This window comes from Platalea leucorodia (assembly GCF_965183815.1).
Source record: "Platalea leucorodia genome assembly, chromosome: 1".
In the NCBI taxonomy this organism is placed as follows: Eukaryota; Metazoa; Chordata; class Aves; order Pelecaniformes; family Threskiornithidae; genus Platalea; species Platalea leucorodia.
In genome coordinates this window covers 118,407,224-118,433,873 of record NC_138823.1, presented here as the reverse complement: position 1 = coordinate 118,433,873, position 26,650 = coordinate 118,407,224, and the positions used below count along the sequence as shown (strand labels likewise).

The window sequence follows — 26,650 nt, the reverse complement described above, 5'->3', positions numbered from 1 at the left end:
GACCCACAGCCATGTCCCAAGGGGCGCCACACTGAGAAGTTTAATAAGGTGCAGGAGAATGACTAACAGGGTTACACAGATTGACGCAGGTCAGTAAAGAATATGGCATTAAGAAAATTGATCCTTTCAAAGCCTCCAGCCACATCTTATGTCAGAACCAGACGTGACTTCTGTCTGTGTTTCATACGATACCACCAAGTATCCACCAAAGGGCTTTCCTTCATGTTTAAATAATGAAATGCAATGTAATGCCGACAGGTGCTTTTTCACAGGGAGAAGGGAGACGAAGGGAAAGTGTTTGGGTGGGCTGAGGCAGAGTCCAGGTTTTCCCTGCCTCTCCCACCCCTCCCTGCCCTCCCCTGCCCACATGAGCAGGAGCTCACCAGCAGCTGGATGTGCCCGTCTGTCTGCAGTGCCAAGGACACAAGCACATGGGCACTGGAAGAGAGAGCAACCCGTATATGATTGGGGTGTGCGTGTGCAGCATAGCAGCTACAGTGTCTGTGCGAAAGACGGGAGGCTGTCATGGGGAAGAAAAAGAAATGTGCTTTACAGGTCATCATGGAAGATGGTTGGTATCGCTATGAGATCACTTCAGTTTGGATGCTGCCAAATACTTGAGAAAATGTCTCACGATTTTCCAAGCACATCATTTTGCATCTCTCAAAGATCAAGCAATTTCAGTTTGCTCATGCAGGGAACTTTTGTCAATTTGCCAAACTAAAGTAAATATTAAGAGCGTCACTGTAGGAAAAGAATATAATGTATAATCAATAAGGGACGTTCTGCCAAGCTCAGCTTGGCACTTAAGGACTAGCTGTGTAAAGCATCACGTGTGTAAATCCCAGCAACAAATGCAATTACTCTTTGTTCTTTGTCTTGCAGCTGGAATAGAGATTGATGGACAAGTCGAAAGTGACACAGAGAGCGAAGGTAACGTAGAGATTAAAACATGCAGTCTTGTGTGAAATACAGCAGGTGATACCTTTTCTTTTTCTCTCTGGCTTGTGACTTGCTCTACAACAGGAACCATTTCATGAGCTACTTGTAAGCAAGCAGATTTTTCCCTTGAGGTTTGACTTATAATAGTGATAAGTAAACCACCATTCTTAAGCAGTCTGTCCCCTTTCATCCATGCTCCTCAAGTAGGAGGCTGTCGGAGCCCACGTCCCTTGGCAGTCATCCCTAGTAAACCAGGCATCACAGTAAAGCACCACCCTATGCAAGTCTGGGACTGCTTTGCACCGCACCGAGATCCTGCTTGCCCTCCCTGTAATGCTTGCTTAGACCGTAACACACTGGTATCTTGATTAATCACGACCACGAGAAGATAAAAATGAAAATGGATTGGAGGCAGGCTGATGGCTGTTAGGAAAATGAGCCAGTGACAGGATTAAAAGCAGCTTTAACCCTGTCTGTATAGTAAATAAAGAGAAATAGCTAAGGGGTAGGATTGTAACACTAAATAAAGAGAGATAGCTAAGAGGTAAGATCATAACAGCATTGGATAGGTGATATGAATGTAGATGCTACTGCAAAAATGGTTTACAAATGTGTCTGTACGATCCATAAAATATGAGACAGTAATTAGCAAATGACTGGGATTTACTTTTTTAATCATATCCATCTTTCCCACACAGGCAAACAAGGTAATAAGATAAAAGTAACAGATGAATGCTCCACATTTAACCTAATATTTGATAGGTTGCAAATGAAAACTATCATAGTTGTCTGCCCAAAATGAACATTGTCCCAAAGAGGGTGGGTGGTCCTTTGACCTAAATCACTAACTGAAATTCAGCTGAGATGCACCATTACATAGTAACTGAAACCTGCGTAATGGCTCTTGAGAAATAAGTTGGAAGCTCCTTCTCATTCTTAGTGACAAGTGTGACACCACCACCTACTAATTTTTTACCACTAGCAAGGAAAAACTATTTGCTTGTTATTAATTTCTAACTTTTCACCAAAACAAAAATGCAGATACTCAAATTCTTTTTGCTTCTATTTTCTTCGCCTTTTAGGCTGCTCATTTTTCACTCTGGATCCCACTCCAGCACAATTTCCTTCTTCCACTACAACTTTTCCAACCCTGGGGAAAATGCCAAAATTACAAATTTCTTTTTTTTTTTTTTTTTTGTTTGAACAGTCTGTTTTCATCAGTAAGAAATTTTGGAAAATTAGAAGCCAAAAGAATCTGGAAAACTTACTATTGATTTTAATGTACTTAGTGGCAAAAGGGATGGAAGGGCTTGAGGTTTTTTGAATTATTTTTTCCCCTTTCCATAATACTCTGCAGTTAAATCATGTTCCGTTTCAGTCCTTCAAACTGGAAGCACTTCTGACTTCTGGACAAATTAGTTTTTTAGCTTGCAATGCCAATAAGAATGAAAAGTGCATCAGGGACTATCTATTTTTTTTCTTCTCTGGATATAGACCTTACTATAGAAAAGAAAACTCAGAGAAACAAGACCTGGTGCTGCCTAAGCTGTACCTTTTCTTTATATAAATAGAAGACCTCCATCCTCCGCCTTGAAAAGTAAACAGCTTTCAAGGACATTGCACAAACAAGCACACTACATACTGTTTAACTGGCTGCAATTTCTGTTTCTGTTGCTCTGGTGTGTTTACAGGGCAGGAAGATATCTGTCTGTACTCTCTGATGGATGGGCTTTTGCATTTGTAACTAACTTCCAATTTTCTTATGGTCACATATCCGTCACTGATGTGCTAAAATGAGTCGTACTGTCTTAAATGAGAGTTGCATAACCAAAGAGTTGGACGTGGCTCTTGGATGGGGCGTAACGCAAAGTCCACCGAGGTCAATGGGTATCTGCTCATTGACTTTGCTAGGGTTTGCATCAGGCATCCTGGCTGCCTGCGCTTTTCTGATGAATCCTTATTTTGCCGGCATGGAAAGCTAAGTGTTTCCCAAAGTACTTGTTTTTTATCCCTTGCAGAAGATGAAGTAAAGGACAAGAAACCTAAGAAACAGCCCCTCAGGGAAACCAGCAGAGCAAGCAGACTTGAAAGGAAAAAGCACGAGAAAGACAAAGAAGATGAAAGCAAAGAGGAAGCCAGTTGTAGCCAACAAAACAGAGATTCTAGGAGAAACAACTACCAAAGAAAAAACAATGATGGAAAAAAGGCAGGAGAGGAAGGAAGCCGGCAGAGAGAGAGAGGCAAAAAGGCTCCTACCAAAGATCAAAAGGAGTCAGAAAACAAAGAAAGGAAAACAAACAAGAAAGGAAAGGAAGGGGAGAACAAACAGAAGACAGACAGGAAAAACAGGTAATTAAACAATCCCTGAGTACAGTGCCTTGTGTCAGGCTGGCATCAGTATCACCGTGCCAGTGGCATATGGGTCAGAACTGCAAAACCAATAGACTACGAATAAGTTACTGCTCTCCCAAGAAAGATACAACAGTGGAAAACAGTACTGTGAAATGCCACACAACCAGACTGTTCCCAAGGTCTTCTGTCGTTACCATTTCTCAGCCAGGATCAGATCCACGCATGTAGTGGAGTCCTAGTGCCTACCGCTGGGGGTAGAAAAGCACTTCTAAACAAGACAGCTTCAGCGACACAGACCTGGCCACATTTTTTTGGTTGGTCTATGGAAACATTCAGGTTAAAATGGATCTTTCATGTTTTCAAGTCTCCTCCTCTTCCAAATCTTGCTTGTCCCAACCCTCTGCTTCTCCCCATATCTTCCATTTTGTTCTGAAGGTGTGAAAAACATTTCCCCAGAGCCAGCTGAAGCCCTAGGCAATGCTTCTGTAGAGGAAGCATGGTCCAAAGCACAATGTCAGGCGAGTTATGGTGGGGTGCAATCACCTCTTCATTATCCTGGCTGGAAGCAGCCTTGCCCTGAGTGCAAAAAGGCCGCGCTGGCATTGCACTGAGCCGGGGGACAGTGAGGCACTGTGCCCACATCAAAGTGGGATCCCCGGGGGCCAGCGGCACTGTGCCCACCCCAAGCAAGACCTCCCCTCTAACTCCTAAGAGTTTTTCTATTTTGTGCCGTTTATTTTGTGTCTCTCCCAGTACTACTTCTGCTTCTTCCAACTCATCCGACGAGGAGTCGCTGTCAGAGGAAGAGCTCGCAATGCTGATGGAGCAGGTGGAGCAAAAGAAAAAACTGATTTCCACCATGAGGAACAAGCCCTGGAGGATGGTGGAGAAGCTCTCGGTGCTCAGGTACCCGTCACACCAGGAACCCACACCGCTGGGGTCTTTGCTGACTGTCAGATGAACTTTGCCTTTCCTAGAAATTGCATGTTTGCTGCTGCTGCTGTAACACGCCAGTCTCAGAAAAAGCAACTGGCAGAGCCTGGCCAGCCTGTCTGGGTTTAAATGATCAGAGTTAAAATGTGGAATTTGATTTTCAGCCTCTGTAACCAAAGAACAGACAAGGTGCAAATCTGTTCAACTGATACCCATGGCCAGGTCATTCTACCCTTGTATTTAAAACCAAATGACTCACTACTGTCAGGCTACTTGTTAAAGCAAGCTGTGTGCCTTGGTTTGCTTATTCATGCCCATTGTCAGACAGAAATCAGAGCAGCAAAGTGCCATGTTACTTCACGCTCCTGAGACAGGGCTGCGTGGAAAAAAACACTGTATTATTTGCAGGTGTTTATGGAGCAAAGATAATATTGCCACCCAGCCCATGCTGAATGTGGGAACAACTCAGGCAGCTGCAGAGACCCCTTAGTGCAGGGCAATGGGGATAGTGGGGCAGGGCAGACCAGGGAAATCAAAACCCACAGGTCAACAGGGAACATCTCCTAAAAAAACATTCCCATGTCGAGGCAATGATTCAAATCCCAGCTCTATTGGTTAAAAATCCTCTGAAACCCCTTTCTACCAGGAGACCTTTCGAAATAGAGTTGCAAGGCATGCACAGCCCCATGGGGAGTGGTGATGCCCCCGCTCCTTGTTTGCCAAGAAGCTGCTCAGAGCTGCAGTGACCAGGCTGTGAAGACTGGCAGTCACTGTGTGTCTCTGCTTCTTTCTTTCACACCCTGAAGGCCAAGACCTGCTCTATCTTCCATTAAAATCAGGAGCCTTGAACACTGCCAATTATTTCTAAAGATCTGGGTAAAGATCTATACAGAGAAACTGTATTAAAGCAGCTTTTCTATCTCACAGGCATGCTACAAGCCTGAGTTCATTACAAATAAAATCTTATGACCTTAAAAGTCCAAAGTTCTGCAAGAAAAGAAAAAAAAGCAAAGCAGTATTATTTCTGACACATTTTTGCTTTGGTGTAGCATCCTGGCTAAAATTCTGCCTCGGATCATGTTTGATAACGTACCTCCATCCTTTCATCTTATCCTTGAACCACGGCAATCATTACTACCCACTAGTGCACCTAAACAAAATTGTTGCATTACTTGTGCAGGGGTCTCCAGAAAGGCTCTCAGAGTACTGTACGTTCATTAGTTATTTTGGCTGCACAAATTCAACCCTGAGACAAGAAAGGATTAGCCCCATTGCACAGATGAGGAATGTGAAACACAAAGAGCATGGAACAGTATGTTCAAGACTTGGAAATCTCACTTTAGGTTTGCAAATAAAGTTGCAGGTGATTTTCCCAAGGTTACAGGCTGAACTAGCCAACTATTTCTATCAAGTAGAAGTCCATCTTTCCCGCAGACTTAGAATTGCAAAGGGCCTCCCAGCTCCGGAATTTAATCTCTTCTCATGATGTATTAGCAACACCAATATACGATATAATTTTATTCACCAACTAAGCATACTCTAACAGCATCTACCTAAGTTCTTTTCTCTGTATTTCCCTTAGAAACCCTATTCTAAAACTAATTTCAATTTGCAGCTTGATTTTACTCCTGACTAGCATACGCTCATTTCTCTGGTGCTGAGATTATGCTGTCAGTTCAATTGCACATCTCTGATATTTATGCAGGGAGGTGTTCATGGAGGGAAATTCTGCATCCTCTTGGAGTTTGTTTCACTAGAAAATGTATTTTCTTCTCGACCAATGCACCAGGAGAGAGAAGTTATAGCAGGCATGCCGGGGTGGGAGAGCTCTGGAGAGAGAGGAACAGGCAGGCTTTTGGTCTACACTCAGGGAGAAGTGTGGAACAAGATTTGGGACACATCTCTGCATGAACCCGAGTGCTTTGGGGACCTGTTAGCCAGCCTTAGGTGGGCGTGCAAGCTTTACATGGCACAGCAACACCACCAGCAGATAGCAGCTGGGACCCCAGAGGCAGCATGGGGTGTGGAGAGAGACCAAACCCCCACCTTCGCATGAGCACGGCTGCTTTCCCACCAGTGCAGGCAGAGGTGAAAAGCTAAAGACCCCTTTGCTGTTTCAATAACCTGCTTGTTTATTCTCCAATTAGGGAGGCACAAGCTTTTGTAGAGAAGTTTGAAGGAGCTCTGGGAAAAGGGAAAGGCAAAAAGTTGTACGCGTATAAGATGATGATGGCAAAGGTAAGTGCTGCAATGATGTCAGGGAAAAGCTTGGATACCTCGTTGTGTATTCAGCACATTTCTGATAGAGTTTCTTAACCTGTATTTGGCAAAAGAGACACCAGGAAATCAGAATAAAACTTCCTGCCTGCATTCAAAAAAATACTAGCCAGCTTCAAATCTATGACTATTACAGAAAGAACAGGGGGAAATTTCCCTCCACCTGAATGTCATTGTGATATTCCCTGAAGCAAGGGAGGTTTTGCAGGAGCAGGGAAAACCACAGCTTTCTGGTTGAAATCTCCAAAACCTGGATCTGTGAGACAAGTACCCCTAAAGGGGAGAGAGGCCATGCCAAACTCTTGCACTGCCCCATGGACTCCTGTAAAATTTCATCTTTCCCAGTAATGAGGAGAGAACAGGGAGAATGATGACTGTGTTTTAAGATTGAAGTTGGTAGCCAAGTTGCATGTTGTCATGGAGATTATATTGAGAAGTGGAAAAACGGAGCCAAGCCTGAGATGATGAAATCAATGGGAGTTTAGCCACTGGTCTGATGAGGAAGGATTCAAGCTCAGAATTTTATCAAGTTAAATTTTGTTTTAAATAGAGTTGGTTCTGCATCAATTCTTTCAATCCAGAGCGAGGTCTGAATTTTCCACCCCTATATAATATGGTAATCTCATAGCAGAACTGCAGCTTTCCAAAAGCCTGGGAAGGTTAAAACTCAGATAATGAATGTGAACACTTGTGGGTGGGGGGCTTTTGGTTTGAAGGTAACTTCTGAAATAGTCCAAAAGATCAGACCCAGACCAGAGTTTTTACTTTGGACTTTATACCCACTCCTAGCAATGCTACCAAACCCCGACATTAGAAAACCCTGCAGATGAAGCAGCCTCCCTCTTCGCATCTCTCTGCTCACTGCGGTGTTGTCTTGTTTCAGAAATGGGTGAAATTTAAGAGAGACTTTGACAATTTTAAAACCCAGTGCATACCCTGGGAGATGAAGATAAAAGAAGTGGAGAGTAAGTGGAAGTTGCTGTGCGGTGGCAGCGAGACATTTTGTAAGACAGCTTTGCCTTCATCCAAACAGTGCTCCAGCTCACTGGTCCCCAGTCTCCGCTCACCCTGGGCACCAGTGCCAAACGAGGAGCACGCACCCTGGGCAGCTCCGGGCTTTGCTGTCTCTATCAGCAGTGGGGACTGTCGGGAGGGTCTTGGGCAACATGCTGGGGAGACCTGAGGGTAAAGGGGTCCGGGTCTTGCTGAGGACAGTTTAACCCTCCTAAACTCCTAACCATGAAGTGTCTTCTGGTTTAAGGTCACTTTGGCTCCTCAGTCGCCTCCTACTTCATATTTCTGCGGTGGATGTACGGAGTAAATCTTGTTCTTTTTGGGTTAATATTTGGACTGGTTATAATTCCAGAGGTAAGTGCTTAATTCTCCTTTCAGTAATATCATGCCCATTGCTTAACATGAACATGAGATTGATAGCACAAGCAAGTGTCTTACAACAGGCAGCGGTTTAGAAAAATGAAATGTATAAAGATGATTATTTACAAAGAACAACTTACAAGGCTGTTAATGACACAGGAGCAAAAGTCAGACTGAAATCAGGAGACCTAAAATGCTATCAAAAATCCTGCCCATCCAGCAGCTAAAACAGGAGCTCAAAAACCTAATTTAAGGCTAGTTTTACATTTTGACTAAAGTGAAAAACATGACCTATGAATCCTAGGTACAAGCTCAGGTCCGTAAGAGCCATAAGAAATGGACTGTGCTCTGAAAGTGATTAAGAAACCCCTCCTTTTGGGCCCTCTGAGGGGCACGGCCCTGGGGCAGCAGCCATGACACAGCCCTGCAGGGGAAGCTGCGGAGGGAAGGAAAAAACAATTTCCCAGCACTTTGCCAACTAACATTTGTTTGGGAAATATCCCTTTTCTGTACTTCTAATTCCGATGATTCACAAGGAAGAGTTTTATTTTTAGTTTTTCTATTTCTCGCTGTTCTTGGAGAAGGAAAAGGATCTCATAGCCAACATTATATGATCGTTTATTGAAGAATTTTTTAATGTCGCTATTACAGCTCTGGCTAAATTACTTCATGCAGTCTTTAAAGGCTGTGCAATCCACAGACAGTGGCATCTGTTCTGTTCAATGCAGATTTTTATGGAGCAAAAATGCAGCACAGAGTCTCTCTCCTGAGGACTGTGCTTTTGTTGTTCTTAATGTGGTCGCTCACACTATCGAAAGTAAAAGCTCTGTTTCCTCCCAGGATGAAGAGACATAATCATTAGCACTGAACAATACAAATGAATTTTGTCAGGAACTATGCATATGGTAGAAGACTACACAGCTTCTGTCTTTAAAGTATGCATACTGTTACTCATTGCCTACTGAGCTGTTATGAATGGAAAGTAGCTGGGCAATAAACATTTAATCATAAATGATTTTGAAATTAATTAGCTCTAAAAAATAAGTGATAGATTATATGCTAGGACCTTTCTAGGCTATGAATGCTAATGAGATATTTTGATATAGGCACCAGTCAGAGTCTGGTTGTAAATATATTATTAACTGCCCGTAGCCCTTGACGTTCTTTGTCTGGACTTCAATAGCTGCTGGACTTGCTGCAAGACCTGCTTTGCGTGGTGCCATCAGGAGAAGCTGTGCCATGAAAACTGTTCTTTGCATCATTTTATGATACGCTTTTTGCCCAAACCTAACTGCCCTTCATTTCACCTTGAGATAATTTTTCAATTCAAGACTATATAATACAAAATATACTGCAAGCTCGACCCAGTCCTCTTGACTTCTCTCAGAGGAGGAGTCCTGCATAAATAGGTAAAGCTAATCCCTTTACTGCATTAGACCCATGAAGTTCAAGCAAAGAACTTCTTGCTAACCTAAGGGCATTTAAACCAGAGCTGTTCATTGAGTTCCTTGGCAAAATACTTCCTGTGCAATGGATGTTACCAGGGAAAGGGAAGTCCTCTGGTTATTTGGGTGAAATTAATTCTAGATACCTTAAACTGCCACTCCGGTATTAAGAAATGAAATATATATTAAAATCAACAAAAAGGAAAATCAACCAAAAGCAAACCAAGAGGGACGCATTAAGAAAAAAACTGCAAAAAACTGTACAGCGTGTTATACTATACATGCATCGCTGTTACTAATGTTCACCAGATCCTGATGGGAATGCCGTACGGGAGCATGCCAAGGAAAACTGTACCCCGGGCTGAACAAGCAACAGCTATGGATTTTTCAGTTCTTTGGGATTTTGAGGTAAGCACAGGAGCGTTAATCACAAGAGATCAGTTGAACACCTCCTAAAACCCTTCAGAAGTTGGTGGCGCTACAGGGATGAATTTGTTCCAAGATAAACCAGCAATGCACCTATTTTTTCCAGAAGGTACCTGCTGCCACAAAATCTTTGTGGATCTCCAGAGATTTCTGGCCAAAACAGCATGTGCACATGCAGGCACCTGCATATGGATTTGAACTACTTCCATATGCATATGTACTGGCTGGCATATCTCACACGCATGTATGTGTGTATACACACAAACACACACAGATGTAGATTCCTTGGGTTTGCAGGAATAAAGCAGATGCACTTTTAGATGCACATATCACATCAAACATCAAACAGATGCACATATCACATCCCAACACAGCTGGCTAACACCACCCAAAATATGTCTGTCAGGGGTCAATGAGGTGCAATGGGACGAAGTAAAATCTACTAAGGCCAGTAGAGTTATACATTTCCACACTGAAGGAAGCTAAAGCAGATTTAGGAACCACAGGTCCTTTTATGTACACAGTATTTTTATTCATGAAGCACAAGAAGCCAAAGTTAGGTTTTTCTATGAGCATTAGTAGAAGCAGGTGACTATGTAAACTGCTCAGTGATGAGCTTGGTGCAACTCACTTAAACCATGTTCACAGAGTTGCCTTGTGAACTCAGGCAAAAAAAAAAGATCCTTTTTCAGAGGAAAAAACAGCCAATAAATATATTTCTGCTCTATTTTAAATCTACATAGAACACTTATAGAAATCTATGTCATCTCAAATTCAGAATAAAATTCTACATCTCAAAAAACCAAAAAAATTTATATGCAGAAGAGCCATTTTACTTCCAAAAAGAAAGGCAGCCAGCACGCAGGTGAAATGCAAGAGTTGATCCAAACCAGGCAGCCAGAAGGCGAGTTCAAGCTGCGGACCCCCTTCGCAGGCAAGGAGCACCTTGCCATTGCACTGAACTTGCTCATAGCCTTGGGAAGGGGATCGCTCCCCATGTCCCTGCCATCCCTGCTCCCCTGAAATATTTAGATGAGCTTGAAGCTGGAACCAAAGTTTAGGAGTTGACCCAAAGGGAAAGCCAGAGTTTCCAGACACCTGCAAGTGCTTGGCTGCAACCCTGACTCACAACCTCCCCCCCCAGTTACTCTTTGCCTTTGAAGATTTAGGCCAAAGGGATTAAGTGATTTTAGAGGACGGCCCAAAAAAGAAAAAGATGTGTGCCAGGGGTGAAGAGATTCTGCTGTGGCCAATACCTTGGGATCTGACTTTCAAAGCTGCTACTTCTGGAAATATTTTTTAAATGCTTGTTGGTGCTGGCCTACACATTACAAGCATGGGACCCAGTCCTTCTGTAATAAACCCCATCACAATTTCCTTAGCTAAAAAAAACCCCAACAACTACTTTAATGTAAGCCAGGTTATTTAAATGAATTTATTAATAAGGCTTCGAATATTGGTGTGTCTAGGAACCTGACAGGGCCAGACCTCCAACACCCATTTTCTGCTGAGGATCCTTTTAGCTCTTGCTCTCCCAGCACTTTCACCCACTTGCCAGAATCCAAAATTCAAAGGTGAATTAGCAACATTTTGAATAACATTGCACTAAATGAAAAGCTCATTTGAGCAGAACACTAAAAAGACAAGAAGTAGCATTTAAACCCATTCTACTGGGGGGGGGGGGGGGGGAACAAACAACAAAAATAAAACTCCAAAACAAACCAAAAAAAAACCTGCAGGAGTGTTGCTGTACTGCAGCTGCTGATTTTACCTGGGAGACCATAAACCATACAGATATCAGTAAGGAAATTTACTCTTGGATGATGCTGTACCATTGCATGAAAGGCTGGCTACCATGACCTGCCAGTCTCCTGGCTGTGGCTTAGTGCATATATCTACATTCCCCTGCTGTCACTGAGGGCTTGATCCTCTGAACCCCTCCTCTGCCATACAGGTCCCCATCCCGTACCCACTCCCTTGCTCCTTGACACCAGGGAGCAATCACACAAGCTTGAGAAGCAATCTCCAGCTATGGGGCACCGATGTACACCTGTACCCTCTGCAGCCAGAAGATGTCAAATGAAACCCTTCAGAGAGGCTTGCCCTTTGAAAATGAATAGATGCTTATTTCAGCATGCTCCACAGGAGAGGTGCAATGGGGAAATGTATTTCAGAGCAGGCATAAAATGAAGAGTCAATACTGTGATCCTGAAAAATGCATTTCAGGAGAGAGGAGCCAGGGAAATGGATGCTTTGGCAGCAAGGAGGTCACATCATGGATTTCTAGAGAAGCAGAAAGGAATAAATCTCACTTGGACACCAGACACCATGTCTCACAAATGGAGTTTAAGGAACATGCTGGATGATGTGAGCAGAGAAACTAATTTTTCAGTCTCCACCATTTGATGAATCAAAAAGACAAAGGTTTGGGATTACAACCTGAGAAAAAACCTTCACTAGCACGTTCCAGGAACATTATATTTTATGAGGCTTTCCTCATTACACCTCTCCAGCACACGTTATACATAACATGCTACGAGCCCCAGGTGGCCGTGCTGTGGTGTGCCAGCCACAGGCTCGCTGCTTTTCCCGAGTGGCTCAGCAGCGCTGGCAGAAACATGTGCAGAGGTGTCCTGTACCTGTGGCACTGCGCTTTGTGCAGGGCAAACACGCAGTTAATGTGGCATCCAGCGATACCAAAGCTTTGTATTAGGTTAGGAATGAAAAAACCTAGCGCTTTGGGGGAGCTTAGTCTAATTGATTAAATGAAGGTGGTCAAAGACTGGAAGAGAGGCCCAGAAAGGTTGTGGGATCTCCACCCTTGGAGATTTTCAAAACTCAGCTGGACATGGCCCCGAGCCAGAGCACTTAATTTTGAAATTGGCTCTGCTTTGATCAGGGGGCTTGACTAGATGACCTCCAGAGGTCCCTTCCCATGTAAATTATTCAATGTCTCTAAACAAGATCCATTACACAGCCTCTGATAGGAGCTTCAAGTTATGTCTCAATTTTGGTCTTTCCAAAGGCTTGATCCGAGGGGAGCTTACTCAAATATCATGGCCAGACTGATTAACTACACTTAACTTATGAGCTGAAAGACAACAGGCAAAAAACAGAAGTACAATATGCAATGATACACATCAACTTGGATGAGATATGACAGAAAAATAGGGAGAGATTGCTAACGCAGATTAGGAGATCTGCACCCTCCTTGAATGCCCAACAGTTTGTACAGCAAAAAATAGATCTACTTGAGACAACATGGTTGATACTGTGTCTGAGCTCTGCTTTCCACAGGAAAGTAATGCTTTGATTTTAGTCTTTAGTTATATTTGCTCTGCAGGTGGTAGCCAGTAAAAGGAACTAAATCTGCAGGGTACCAAGCATCAGCTGCCTCCCGGCTGAAAGGAAAAGTTTCATATCGTGGTGGCAAACCCCTTTGCTACAGCATTTCTACAAGATCTGAGTGTTTGATACTGGCTTAGAGAAGCAGGTAGGCTACAGCCACAAAGAGCAATAAGGAGGTATTTCTGGAAGGGATGAAACAGTGATGGATAAAAACTACACTTTAGTTTTGAGCCAGTATCCTCTGACGTGCTCTCCCTCTTCTCCCTCTCTTAGGAGGATAAGGTCTTAGGAGGATGGTTTTCAAAGGTGACAGGGCAGCAAACAGCCGAGAATGAGACACTAAAAATTCTTCCAAGTTCATTTTCCTTGTTTTAAATCTTCAGTTTTCACCAGAAACCTGTTTCCTACAGAAGAAAAGCTGCACAGCTTACACAAAGGTTTGCTTTTGCTTTTTCTCCAGGGTTACATCAAATACTCGGCGCTCTTTTACGGCTACTACAACAACCAGCGGACAATTGGCTGGTTAAAATACAGGCTACCGATGGCATATTTCATGGTGGGGATCAGCGTATTCGGCTACAGCCTGATGGTTGTTATAAGATCGTAAGTATGGCTGGCATTGCTCTCTCTGCAAAAAACACCCAGATGTGTATCGCAGCTGGGTTGCCCTCCATGGGCACGGCTCACGGCTCAGTCCAGCCTTGGCCAGATGGCTGGGGGAACGTGGAGCGAAGGGGGCTGCGTGCCTGCTGTGTTCATGCACTCGGCCTCAGCGTCCACCACCCCTGGCTCTGGCAGGCTGGGTGGACCTGGGCAGTCCCTTGCCTCAGCCATGTACTCACATGCATTATTTTGAACCCTCCCACCTCCTCCTCCAGCCCTCTTCCTCTCTGGATCACTTTAACCCTTCCTCCAACATTACTACAGGGCCATCAAACAGGTGGATTTTGTACATGAAGAAGGATTTTACATACAGTGAATTTCAAAGCCTCCTTTTCCTATCCTTTCATTGCAAAAAACCATTCCTGAAAGCCCATGTGAGTCTCACAGATGGTGCGAGGGGTACAGAAAAGAGGCAAATGCTACCAGACTGCTTTTGATGCATCCCCAAAATGATCAGTGGAGTTTTAATGATCAGTGGAGTTTTTAAAGTGGGGCCCCGATGTCTGTGCCCCTGGTGCACTGTCCCCGAGTACCGGTGAGGACCCTGCAGCATCCCCAGGGCACCGAGGATGCAGCTGAAGCACTTCTTGCTGCTGAGATGATCTCTGCAAAGCCAAAAATAAAAAAATAAACCCCCCTGTCTCTGCCTGGAGGGCACACCATGCAAAGGTTTTCCTTTCTTTGTTGGAAAGAATAAGCCCATGGATTTGTATCACTGCTGAAACAGGCCCTATTGCTGTGCAGCAGAAAGGGCCTCTCGAGCCTTTGGTTGGAGTGGGACATGGAGATTTGCTGTACATTTGCCATGAAATTGCAGCATCTGTTGTCTCGCCTTCCTTGAGGGACTGGTACTAGGAACTCCAGTGGGAGTTACAGAAGGATTTCAGGGATCAAAGAATAGAGAGGAAACAGCAGAAGCCCTATCTGCTCCTATGCTGATTAACAAGAATAATCCTTTTTCTCTCCCTGCACGATTTGCTGCAAGCTCTTTGGTTCCAGCATTGTGCAACTACTGAAGTCTCACCAAAACTTTGTATTGCAGCAGGCGTATTGGACAGCACCAGTTGTTTTTGACTAAATTTAACTAATGAAAGGTAACCATAATCATATACTGTACCCTAGGACCCATAAGCACTTAAACAGACTTTCTTCATGCCCTAGCTAGTGGAAGTAATCCTTAACCTGCTTTAATCACCTACACTAGGTTTTTTCTACATTACTGTTTTTAATACAAGACCTGTATAGCCCTGAAGACCCCGTTTGACAGTTCAGTCCTCCTTAAATCTAAAGGCCAACGGGACGTGTTAGACAGTTGCACCCAAACCCCAAGAACGGTCACCCCGCTCCTTCCTGACCCACCAGCAATCCCAAGCCACCGGCGCTGCTTTGCAAAGCTGAAGGACACGTCGTGGCTCTGTGAAACACTGACCTTGTCACCGCACATATCCTTACACAGGATGGCACGCAATGCCAATGAAAGTACAGCAGACGGGGACGATGACAACTTCATTTTCAGCTGGAAAATGTTCACCAGCTGGGACTACCTCATTGGCAACCCAGAGACAGCGGACAACAAGTTTGCATCCATCACCACCAGCTTCAAGGTAACCCTAACCAGCATTTCTCTGTCTGCTTCTGGGGATGCTTCCAGCACCTACCATGGCGGAGGTTTAAGGGGAAATCTGGGTACCTGTACAGCATTTCTCCATACAAACAGGGTATGGTGCTGAACCATGGCAGCTCCAGCTCCCATGCTCTGGGTCACCCTAACCCCCTTTTCAGGATTTGAAAAAATTTTGTTTTACTTCAGAGCACAATTCCCCCACCACATTTCCCTGGGACACGGCAGGCTGTTTGCCACTTGATGTCTTTCAGTCAAACCAGGATGCCTGTATGAAGCTTAGTTTGAACTTATCACAAACTACCAAGTTCAATATAGCCAGAAGAGCATGGGATTGCATTGCACAGGGTGGAAAACCATCTGATGTTCCCTTAGGCTTGGTGCTGCGAGATACTCGCTCCAATTCTGTGAGCACCCCTGCTTTTTCAGGAGTCTATTGTGGACGAGCAAGAAAGCAACAAGGATGAGAACATCCACCTGAGGAGGTTCCTGCGGGTTTTGGCCAACGTCCTCATCATATGCTGCTTGTGTGGGAGTGGCTACCTCATTTATTTCGTGGTGAAACGCTCCCAGACGTTTTCCAAAATGCAAAACGTTGGGTGGTATGAAAGAAATGAGGTAAGGGAACTTTGCTTCCAGTTTTCTGCTGTGATAATTTGCCTTAGACATCAGCATAATCATTGCCACAGCCTGAGGACAGCATTCAAGGCAGAGGGATTCTCTACCAGGGCCCAGAAGGCCCCTTCAGTACCTTTGTACTTGTTTTAGATGGGAAGCACACTGATCTCACTGAGAGTTTCCAGGGCAAAAAGAGGATAATCCTCTTACAATAAATCACAATAAAAGTCAAAGGGTCTTCAGCACTTACTACACTGACCATTTTCTAAAGAATCTACCTCAAGTTGCATATTAATGCTTACAAACTCTGTTGTACTCTAAAGCTCTCTGGGTGTTAGAAATGTCCATGATCAGACATAAAGCTAAACTCAGATCTTTATCGTCTGTCTTGAATTATGGGAATAAGATTTTAGAACCTGCAGAAAAACTTTAGTTGTCAAAATTTTTCTGTCTGATTTTGGAATGAGAAGTTCAAATCTTGAAGCTCTTAAAAAAAAAAAATGTTTTGACCTATGGAAAGGTTTAATTTCCATGTACACTGCATTATCATGTATTTATATATCGAAGCCAAATTAAATTCAAAGCCATGCATTTTCATAATTCCCTCCGAAAACATTAGCAAGGCAACACCCTCTCACAAAATGCTTTGATTTATTTCAGTGAACTTTTCCCAAAGAAAAAAATCCTATTTAAAAAAAAAAAGTTTAATGCCTGAGACTTTCCTGGTGATAACTTGAGATCTGAATATATATACAGTTCTGAGTACTGTTCCCTCTCCTGGAGAAAAAAAACAACAAAAAAAAAAAAAAAAAACAACACCACAAAAACAAACCCAAAAAAAACCACCAAAAAAAAAACCACCACAGCACAAAAAGAGAGACCTGTGAGTCAGAGCCTTCCAGCAGCTGTATAGACACAGTCCGCTGCAGGCCAACGGGCACAGTATGGCTGTAAAAAAAGACAGAGCCTGCAAGTCATGCCTGAGCTAACGCTGATTTGCCAATGACCTCATTGACCACAGTACAACTTAGCATCTCGCACCATACAGAGGAACAAAAGTACCACTAGAACATATTTTCTTGAGCTGCAAAACTGAGTCCTTGATGTGCTTCCATTCAAATCCGTAATTGCCTATTGCAAAAGCAAAGGTGCTGAACGTGGAAAATAAACATTAGCATCAACTAATTATCTTTATGCACACAAGCCAAGTCTTGCGCTTCCTCCAAAACTAAAATAAGAACCTCGGAGCTGATGCAAGCAGTACTACGAGGGACTTAAGGAACCTAAATATTCATGAGTCTGGACTGATAGGGAACAAATTCTTCAGAGCCCATCCCTTTGAGATAACAGCAAAAGTGCTCCTGCAAGAGCAAGCCATGCAACCCAGCCCTGAAGTTTGACACTGTGCTGCCTGCACACTAAGCAAAGCCAGAAGCTGAGCTCGCTTTGGCTCCCTCCCCTTTATAAATCCTTCAGAAATCTCCAACCTATTGCTGACAGCCCCCGCTCTGCTCAAAGGTAGTTGCTGTTGTTACTATTAGTGGTAATCTCATTTTCCTCACGTGGCAGGTTGAAATTGTGATGTCCTTGCTGGGCATGTTTTGTCCTCCGCTGTTTGAAACCATCGCTGCACTAGAAAATTACCATCCCCGCATTGGGCTGAAGTGGCAGCTAGGGCGGATCTTCGCGCTCTTCCTTGGGAACCTCTACACGTTTTTGTTGGCCTTGATGGATGACGTCAATGAAAAAGTAAGACCTGAGCCAAAAAGCCACGTTCGCTAGCATTTTCCAGAGCTGCAGGTGAGCACAGCCTGTCCCTGCAGCCAACAGGGATGATCACCCCCTTTGCAGCAGGCGCTTCCACTGTCCCCAGTCCTCTCGAGCATTGGCTGCAGCACCTCGGGGAGACTCACTGACCAGACGGGTTTCCAGAGAGGCTCCAGCTTCTCTTTACAGCCCTGAAGAGAGAGTGGTTATTGTCTCCTATAATCATGGCATGTTAGAGTAATTTGATTTTTTTTCTCCATCTGACACCGTTTGCAATTTCTATTAACACAGACCTCGAGGATATAGTTTATAATCCTCTCCCCCTACCCTTCCCTCTTTAATGTTATCCTGGTAGCGTGTTGCAGGCAGATAACTGCAGGAAAGGATAAATGTCTAACTGATCCGCAGAAAAAATGACTCTGTTTTAAGCTGAGAAGAATTGGAGGAATTGCAGTGGTTTGCTCTGCCCTGAAAAATTATGAAGAAAGTGAGGAAGGAGGACTGGGTGGAGGCTCCCTCTGTACACCGTAGTCTTGAAAGAGGTCTGGCTCCTCCATGTGCAGGGAGCAGGCTGCTAGCTCCCTGAAACTCACGGTTCCCCGATCTGCTTTTGGTCTCGAAACGCTGCTGCTCCCCTGCTCCCAGCAAAAGGGAAGGAGTTTCTGTGCTATTGCCAGCACTGCAACTTTGTTGTAAGCAGGTGATTATATGACAGGTAGTAACAGGAAGGGATGACGGGGGGGGACCCAACACCTTGAGTTTCTCCAAACACGTCTTCTGGGACCCCTATTTCCTGACATTTTTGGCTGAGGGGGCTCTCTTCATTGCAGCTGGCTGAAGAAGATGTGGTGAAGAACATCACGCACTGGACGCTGCTTGGCCACCACAACTCGTCCGTGGGGAACGGCAGCACCGCCACACCACCTCCCCTTGATCCTGCAGACGTGCCCAGGGGACCCTGCTGGGAGACAACCGTCGGCATTGTAAGAAATTCGTTACGTATTAAGTCTCTGGGGTGGTTTGGGGTGGGGTTTTTTTGTTGTTCATGCTTTTAGCATTTCCAAGCTTCAAGTTTTCCTCGCAAATGACGTCTCCTTTCCCGGCTCTCACATAGCAGCACCAAGGCAGTGTAAGTCCTTAGCCACTGTTCTCAAGCCATGGTGGTGAAATCCCCAGCTGGAAGCGCCCAGGGCACGCGCAGCTCTGCGGCACTTGCCGCGAAGAGCACAAAAGGCTGGGTAGTCTGCAGCCGCGCCTGCATCGTGGTTTTGTTCAGATCATGACTGCACCTTTGAAGCAAACCTGTCTTCTCCACTTATTGCTGCGCTTCTGTTCACGTTGCAGAGTGGCTTTGGAGCACAAGTAAAACCCAACCAGAGGACATGCCTCAAAGGAACTCCTGACATGTCCCAACCTCTAACACATCATGAGGCCATGGGATGAGAGCAGAATTAGGCAAAAATAACACCCCTGGAATGCATCCTGGGTGGCCTTCAACTCCTCAGAGTTTCACCCCACAAACCCACCCTGCAACCTTCACCTTGCACCAAAAAGTTCTGCAGCCAGACTATACACAACTTAAGTAATTGCTTTTATTTTTTATTGGCTGATATAGATAGCTAGGTCTTACCAAGCTACAAGGCTATGCATTACTATGTACACCCAATGGGCCTTCACTAGCCAAGTCATTTTCAGTCAAGTGGGGAAAGACCAGCCACCATCACTCCTCAGAAGGGGCTGATCCTCAGTGCAGCTGAGCTGTCATCCTCCAGATCTTTGGGTTTTCCCCTCAGACTTTTAAACCTTTTCCTGTAAGTGTTTTTCCTTTTGAATCCTTGGGACATCAGCTATCTCCATCCTACAAGTCTTACTTCTGCCTGCAATTTTACCCTTCTTTTCTTGCACATCTTCCCGCTCCACACTTCCTTGAAGCTCTTCTTTACAACTGAGCAATTTCCTCAGGAGTCCACATAAAGGTTGTGGAGCTGAGCCATAGCAGAGCTATGCACAATTAAAATTACCCTCAGTGCAAGTATGTTTTACACCAGCATTATTGCAGCATTAGCATTCTGCTTCCATTTTACATGCTGCCACAACATATACTGCAGTCAATAACGCTAGCAGCAACTATCAGGGCTACCGGCTGTAACAGAGCTCGTGGTTCCCAAGCACAGAGGTAAAGCCTAGGCACTGCCAAGTGTTTGAAAACAGGCAGGGAGTTTGCTCATGGCATGTTTTTCTGAAGGTTACTGTCATATAAAGACAAATGGCTTAATTAAAAAATACGGTCCTGAATGCACTACTGAAATTATAGGAGCTAAATGTTTTTTCCTTGTTTTAAATTGCAGGAGTTCGTAAGGCTCACCGTGTCTGATATCCTCGTGACCTACATAACCATCCTGGTGGGAGATTTCATTCGAGCTTGCTTCGTCAGATTTGTGAATTACTGTTGGTGCTGGGACCTAGAGGCTGGATTTGTAAGTCAGTGTCTTATAGCTGAGAAGATAGAAGTAATTTAGGGCCATTTGGTCAAATGCTACAAACAGCTTGGTTTTGAATGCTTCCAGTGGTCCTCCAGTCTTGTCTGATAATTTAATGGGTGTAGGTAGTCTCTGCATCACTTCTCTGGATCAATCAGTTCCATCCCAGGAAGAACCCTACAAAAATGCAGTTCTCTCCCCCACCTCAGGACTTTAAAACATAAAGTTGAGTTAAAAAAAAATTAATCTGATGTTCATTCGGTTGCTATAACCCCAAACCTTTGAGCCCTTCTATACCTCTTCCTAAAGCCCCAGACCTTGCTGTTCGTTGCCCACACCACAGGCAGCAGCATGCTTTACTCGCAGCACCGTCTTCTGATTGATGCTAGAAGCTGGTGTTAATTCTGCTGTAGCGGAGCAAGGAGCGTTTCCTTCCCCTCTCATGTATGCATAACACAACAGCACTGGACTCTTTGGTATTCATAAAGGCTACATTACCAAAGCAGCCAGTACTGGAGCTGCACAAATACAGAAAAAAATAACAACAACAACAAAAAAAAGCCCATTTTTTCACATAAGAAGTGACAAAAGCAGATGGATTCAGACAGAGATGGAAAAACCTTGCGAGATTACAGTTATAGCAGTGCACCAGCTGCCTAGCTGTCATCCTAGGAGGGTTTCCAGGAGGAGTCTGGAGAGGAGCACACTTTGCTGGTGTCTAGAGGGGCCTGGTCAAGCAAGGGCAGTTGGGGTACAAGAGGCATTTTTCTGCCTGTGGAGCTCTTTGTATTTCTTCTAGGGGAAGCAGAAGACATTGCCCAGGGTGGCTGAGGGACTTCAGAGCTTGGAGGACCCCCCTGGCAGCCAAGCAGCATGAAATTGCTCCCATTGCACATGCTCACAGATCACAGTCTTGTTGAAGCTTCTGGTTTCTGCCTTCTGGCCATGTCTGCCTCTCACTTTGTTAGCTGCCTTTGATTTTTTTTTTTTTTTTAGATGCTTTCCTCAAAACAACCTTTAGAAATACTACACAGGGTTTTCTTCATTCTTAAGATCTCAATTGTACAAATAGCTGGAAGTCTCTTCTGTCCTGCAAGCACTCCTTAATGTATTAAAAAAAAACCCAAAACAAACCACCAAAACATTTCCTGGACATCCATCCTCCACCTCTCAGTGAAATTTAAAAGAGATGCTTTAGGGCTTATTCTGCACTTCCCTCTCTCCTTTTCCCTGGCATTACGGCATCAGCCCAGGCAGGCTGCGAGGCGATTTTGCACTGAGAAACAAACCCCATTCAGCATCTGTCAGGGGATGACCAGACTAACATGCTCCAGCAGGTCAGCTTTTGCAAACTAGCAGTCCAACCTAGGGAACTCAGAAGGAATAAAGTGACGCCCTTATTTATTAGAACTAAGTAGTAGCATTAATTTGCAGCCCATAACATGAGCAACACTAGAGGACTGGCATTCTGTGATCTGGCAAAGGCAAAACTCTCCTTTCATTCCAAGTGGATCCCATGGTAGTTACAGAAAGAAGAAAGCACCATGGACTTCCCTCCTCTTTTTCTCCTACATCTTTGGGAGATTCGTGTATTCTTCCTGGTGCTATGTGTTTTACTCCACTGATGCTTAAGTAGGGGTTGGTTTGTTTGTTTTTGGTTTTTTTTTTTTTCCCCCGGCCCAGGAATGAAAAAAGCAGTGAAAGATGGTTTGGTACCAGCCATCTAACCCAACCTAGCCATGGGCACCAGCACAATTGTATATGTGTTTTTCTAATGTATGCAGTGAATAAGTCTCTTGTTTAACCCAGCCTTCTCACATGGAAGTACTTGAGGCAGAGGGCAGCAGTCACTGAAAGTTGTCTTTTTTTTCATGGGAAAAAGAAGCCAATATTAACCTCTAGCTAAAGATTTGAAGTAGAAATGGACTGGAATCAAAAGAACAAAGAAAACAATGTTTGCACCCATCCCTTCCCAAAGCTGTGACCAGTCAGCTAAGCAATACTCTGACTAGGCTTCTTTTGAATTTTCATCATAAAAGACAAACATCTTAAGCCTTAACTTTATGAACTGCTGACAGTATTAAGTACATGCAAATTGTGCAAAAACCAGACATACTGCACAGGACATTTCAAACATATAAGGGCATCACCCATTATTTCTTAGAACCATATTTTCTGCATTTCAGTGAAAAAAAAAATTTTTTTTCAAGAAAATGTAAAAGAAAAACTTTACTCAGTTTAATCTGTCAAAACTCATTGAGTTTTGTGTGCACAAAACCAGATATATGTAGAAGAAACAGTAGCTTCCTCATATGCAAATCTAAAACAACAAATACTGTCAATAAATTAGACCAGCCTGTTCTGGACTTACCACTATTAGCACCCACATCAGACAGGTTGCTCTGTGTAAAGCAGTATTTTAACTACTGGCTAACACAGAGCAAAATGCCACCAGATACCCATCAGGTCATATATTCCCTCATATTTCTCTCCCTTTGTCCTCTGTTTCTGGTCTTCAGCAGCCCACTGCTGCAAGACCTGGGGACATGGATACATCTGGCATAGCATTTGCCCTCCAGCTCATCATTATCACCATTTAAACATTCACTATTTTACCAGGGTGGAACTGTAAGTCCGTAGCCAGATACACCAGCTGGGGTGTAAAACCTAGTCCCATGCCATGACTCCTTTGCTCACAGCTGGCTTTGTATTAGCAAGGAGAAACAAACACAGAGCAACTCTAAGGACCTCCATATATCTTTCCAATTTTCAGCAAGCCAAGAGAGAAGAAGCAGCAGCCCACAGCGTGGTAGCTCCAATTTTGCTTTTTCTACACTGCTGCTGGTCATTCAAGCAGTACACATGCAGCGGGAGCCCTCCCAGAAATCCCTTTATACCAGCTTCAAATAAGCATCCTTATACCCAGCAGCAAACAATAGCAGGTACCTCTAGCAACAACACACTCTCCTTTCTTTCCCCACACAGCCATCCTATGCCGAGTTTGACATTAGCGGCAATGTTTTGGGTTTGGTCTTCAACCAGGGAATGATTTGGTAAGATATTTCCTTTTTTTGTTTGTTGTTTTTTTAGGGTTTTGTTGGTGGTGGTTTTTTTTCATTATTTACAAAACCTGCCAGTGGAGTTAGAAATCTTCCAGTCCAGCTAGAATAATCTTTGGGTTTTGGTTTCTCTGATTGTTTGGCTTTCTATGCTTGACTATAAAAGTGGAAATTTAAAAATGCTGGCTTACTCATCCAAGAGTAGCAGTGGCATAACTGCAGCAGAGAACAGTCTTGCAAACCCTGCCCCACTCTCACTTTAATAAGGTCATTTTTTTTTCCAGGGGTAAAAATGTATTAAGATGGTCCACACGCTGGGGGAGGAGATCAGGAAGGGTTTTGGGGGCACCACGAGCTTACATGTCAGTGCAAGGGTGGGCATGGAGCTAGCTGAGCAGGTCGGGCAGGGGAGGCATGTCCCAAAACTGCCCCAAAGGAGAGCAACCAGGAGCTATTCTGCCCTGCTGTGATGGCACAAGAAGCAATAGGCAACAGCACAAAGCATCCTCACCTCCTCTGGAAGCAAGGTGTCTTTTGCCATGGACTCATGATTTCTGCCTGTTCCCCTACTACAACATCCCTGCAGACTCAGGGAGGTCTCTCCCTGCTGGTTACACTCACCTGATATTTTCCAAGCTATCCCCAAGCGATTTTTATCACAAACTGAAAATCTTTCTTTATGAGTACTGAGGGGTCTGAGATCTCGCTGGTCCTCAATGTATGGTTACTGTACCCTAACGTGGATGCAGGCGGCTTCTCCTCTGGAAGCACAGGGGTAGCACAAGCCAGCCTGCTCAGACTTTATTTGTGGGTAAGCTTGCCACCACATGAATACTTTTTTTTCCTTCTTCTGAAAAGAAAAAAACCTCCCAGTCTGACAAAAAAATAGCACCTGTCCTTCTCCTTTTCTTTTCAGGATGGGATCCTTTTACGCACCAGGGCTCGTGGGTATAAACGTGCTGCGCTTATTAACCTCCATGTATTTTCAGTGCTGGGCTGTCATGAGTAGCAATGTCCCTCATGAACGAGTCTTCAAAGCATCCAAGTCTAATAATTTTTACATGGGACTTTTGCTGTTGATCCTGTTCCTCAGCCTCCTGCCTGTGGCTTACACCATCATGTCCCTGCCTCCCTCCTTTGACTGTGGACCGTTCAGGTACTAGCAAAACACCCAAAATGCCAGTTTTCTGCTCTGGTACATGGGATTATTTTCATGAAGTTAGAAGGCCTGGACTCCAGTAGAGATGGTGAAATGCCTCCATTCTCTGTCTGGTTAAATCCTTAGCAATGTGAGGCAACGGGCCATGCCCAGCTGTGGGCAACACACACCGATGAAAGCACCAGAGGGCAGCAGGGGTGGGACAGCAGGGTGTAGCACCCAGCAAAAAAGCAATGGGAGCACCCCTAAGGCTCTCAGGAACATTGTGGGAGCAAAACAGGGGTCCAAAGCCTCCTTCTAAGACCTTCCATAGAGCCAAGAACTCCCACAGCACAAGATGTATTTTACATGTTGAATTTTGTTGGAAAATAGCAGGAAATAGATAGGTCTGAGCCTGAAGAGTTGCAGCTTTTTTTAATGCCTTTTTTTTTTTATTAGGACAGAATCAGCACTGCACAGAGCATTCAGTGGACCAGATTAACATGCCAATAAAGTCTAATTTGATTGAGTAACGCTATTTCCTGGGCCCGCTGAGTCTGACTCAGCAAGGAGCCAGCTTGGAACAAATTGTTCCTGTAGATGCACTGTTTTAGGTTATCCACTTGCTAACGGAGAATGACAATAGAAAGCTAAAAGACTTGGGGGAGAAGGCAAGAGACTGAATTTCCCTCAGTTCTATAATAAGGACAGGTGTCAACGAGCGATGTCAGAAGATCTGACAAGAAGCTTGTTGCACGCATGCTATCATTTAGAGATGACTAATCTGTAATGTGAAAGAGCTATTTCAATTCCCAATCAGCCCTTCAAAAGCCACTCAGCCTGATTCAGACCCTTGGCACTCCCTCTCAACTCAACTGAAAGCTCAGCTCTCCTGGGCTTAAGGCAGTTGGTGAAGTTGGGATACCATTTAGCCAAGTTTGTCTTTATTGACTCTCATCCTCAGGACAGCGTCCAACACCTTCCTGAGCAGAATCCTGCAAGGTCCCAGGAGGCAACAAGCCTAAAGATGTGGAATAGCACTCATCGGGTTGAATTCACAGACCCAGAGATGCTGGGGAGAGAAGAAGGTCAATTACATAATCCAGCCTTTTACAGATTTGTTCTCCTTTCATACAGAATACTCTCATCTACTTTATCAATCCTGTTTGAAATTACTCTTTCACTGAGTTTCCTATTAAGCAATAATCACAGCTTGCTATTTTTGTCATTACTTAGCAGCTCTTCAAGTTGGCTCATTATTTCAGAAAGCTGGAATTTGCATATGGAAAGTCATCTCTACCATGAAAAGGCCATATTTAACAAGATATTGATCAGAAATGTATGGTTACTGCAGTCTGTAGGTTTTTATACATTTCACAAGGGTAAATAGTCAGAACTCATAAAGGAGCCGCATGTGGAAATAAATGTATTAACTCCAGAAGCAAGCGGGCCTAGCAAAGACTATTCTTATAATCAATGGGGGTGGAGGGGAATGGATGGACCAATAGGTAATTTAAAACGATGTCATCTCCAAATCTTTGGTGGCCAACAGCAAGCTCACTGAAAGACAGAGGAAACATGGTACTTAGCATCATTAGATTAGAAGGTATTTTGTCCCTCCAGAAAATACTGACACTCCTTAACTGGCTGTTTGTCTTTCCAGTGGAAAGAAAAGGATGTATGAAGTCATTCAAGAGACGATTGAGCTCGATTTCCCACTTTTTGTTGCCAAGATCTTCAGCTACGTGGCAAATCCAGGACTGATCATACCTGCAATTCTGCTCATGATGTAAGTTTTCTTTGCAATATTACATGCCTGGCCAGGGCAGGGGGGAGGTTGAAAAAAAATGCTGGGATGTTAAGTGAGGTCTAAATTCAGCCTTGGCTGAGACAACAGCCTGGATTAGGGCAGACACATGCTCCCTACTCCCCTCACCTTCACCCAACACAATTTCCCAAAATTTAATTTCCTGACCTAATTAAACACAACTTTGTAGATGAAACACATTGCTGACAGAGGCCTCGTGGATATCAAAGCTGTCACAGCTTCCATACGAAAAATTTTCAGTAACCAGCAGGAAATAAATGGACAGTCTGAGCCTGGTGCCTTTTGGAGAAGCAATTTCTGTCACAGCTGGTGGTATTTACAGAACTGCCAAGCCAGGGCATTCAAAAATTACACGTTCCAAAAAAATGAGGTGTGTTGT

The 26,650-nt window shown here is 44.2% G+C and overlaps 1 protein-coding gene across 1 annotated transcript in view; it reads left to right on the top strand.

The window, feature by feature from the left end:
- Window positions 1-525: 525 nt before the first annotated feature.
- TMC2 (transmembrane channel like 2) overlaps window positions 526-26,650 on the top strand; it is a gene marked incomplete at both ends in the record, with an annotated part of 34,570 nt that continues 8,445 nt past the window's right edge. Inside the window, 17 exons of the mRNA XM_082329350.1 lie at window positions 526-571; window positions 886-933; window positions 2,961-3,291; window positions 4,048-4,200; window positions 6,375-6,465; window positions 7,388-7,469; window positions 7,766-7,872; window positions 9,633-9,731; window positions 13,558-13,700; window positions 15,217-15,364; window positions 15,811-15,999; window positions 17,569-17,748; window positions 18,597-18,749; window positions 20,115-20,243; window positions 23,232-23,299; window positions 24,222-24,461; window positions 26,107-26,232. Coding sequence (XP_082185476.1) covers window positions 526-571; window positions 886-933; window positions 2,961-3,291; window positions 4,048-4,200; window positions 6,375-6,465; window positions 7,388-7,469; window positions 7,766-7,872; window positions 9,633-9,731; window positions 13,558-13,700; window positions 15,217-15,364; window positions 15,811-15,999; window positions 17,569-17,748; window positions 18,597-18,749; window positions 20,115-20,243; window positions 23,232-23,299; window positions 24,222-24,461; window positions 26,107-26,232 — 2,333 coding nt within the window. The remainder of the gene's footprint in view (window positions 572-885; window positions 934-2,960; window positions 3,292-4,047; window positions 4,201-6,374; window positions 6,466-7,387; window positions 7,470-7,765; window positions 7,873-9,632; window positions 9,732-13,557; window positions 13,701-15,216; window positions 15,365-15,810; window positions 16,000-17,568; window positions 17,749-18,596; window positions 18,750-20,114; window positions 20,244-23,231; window positions 23,300-24,221; window positions 24,462-26,106; window positions 26,233-26,650) is intronic.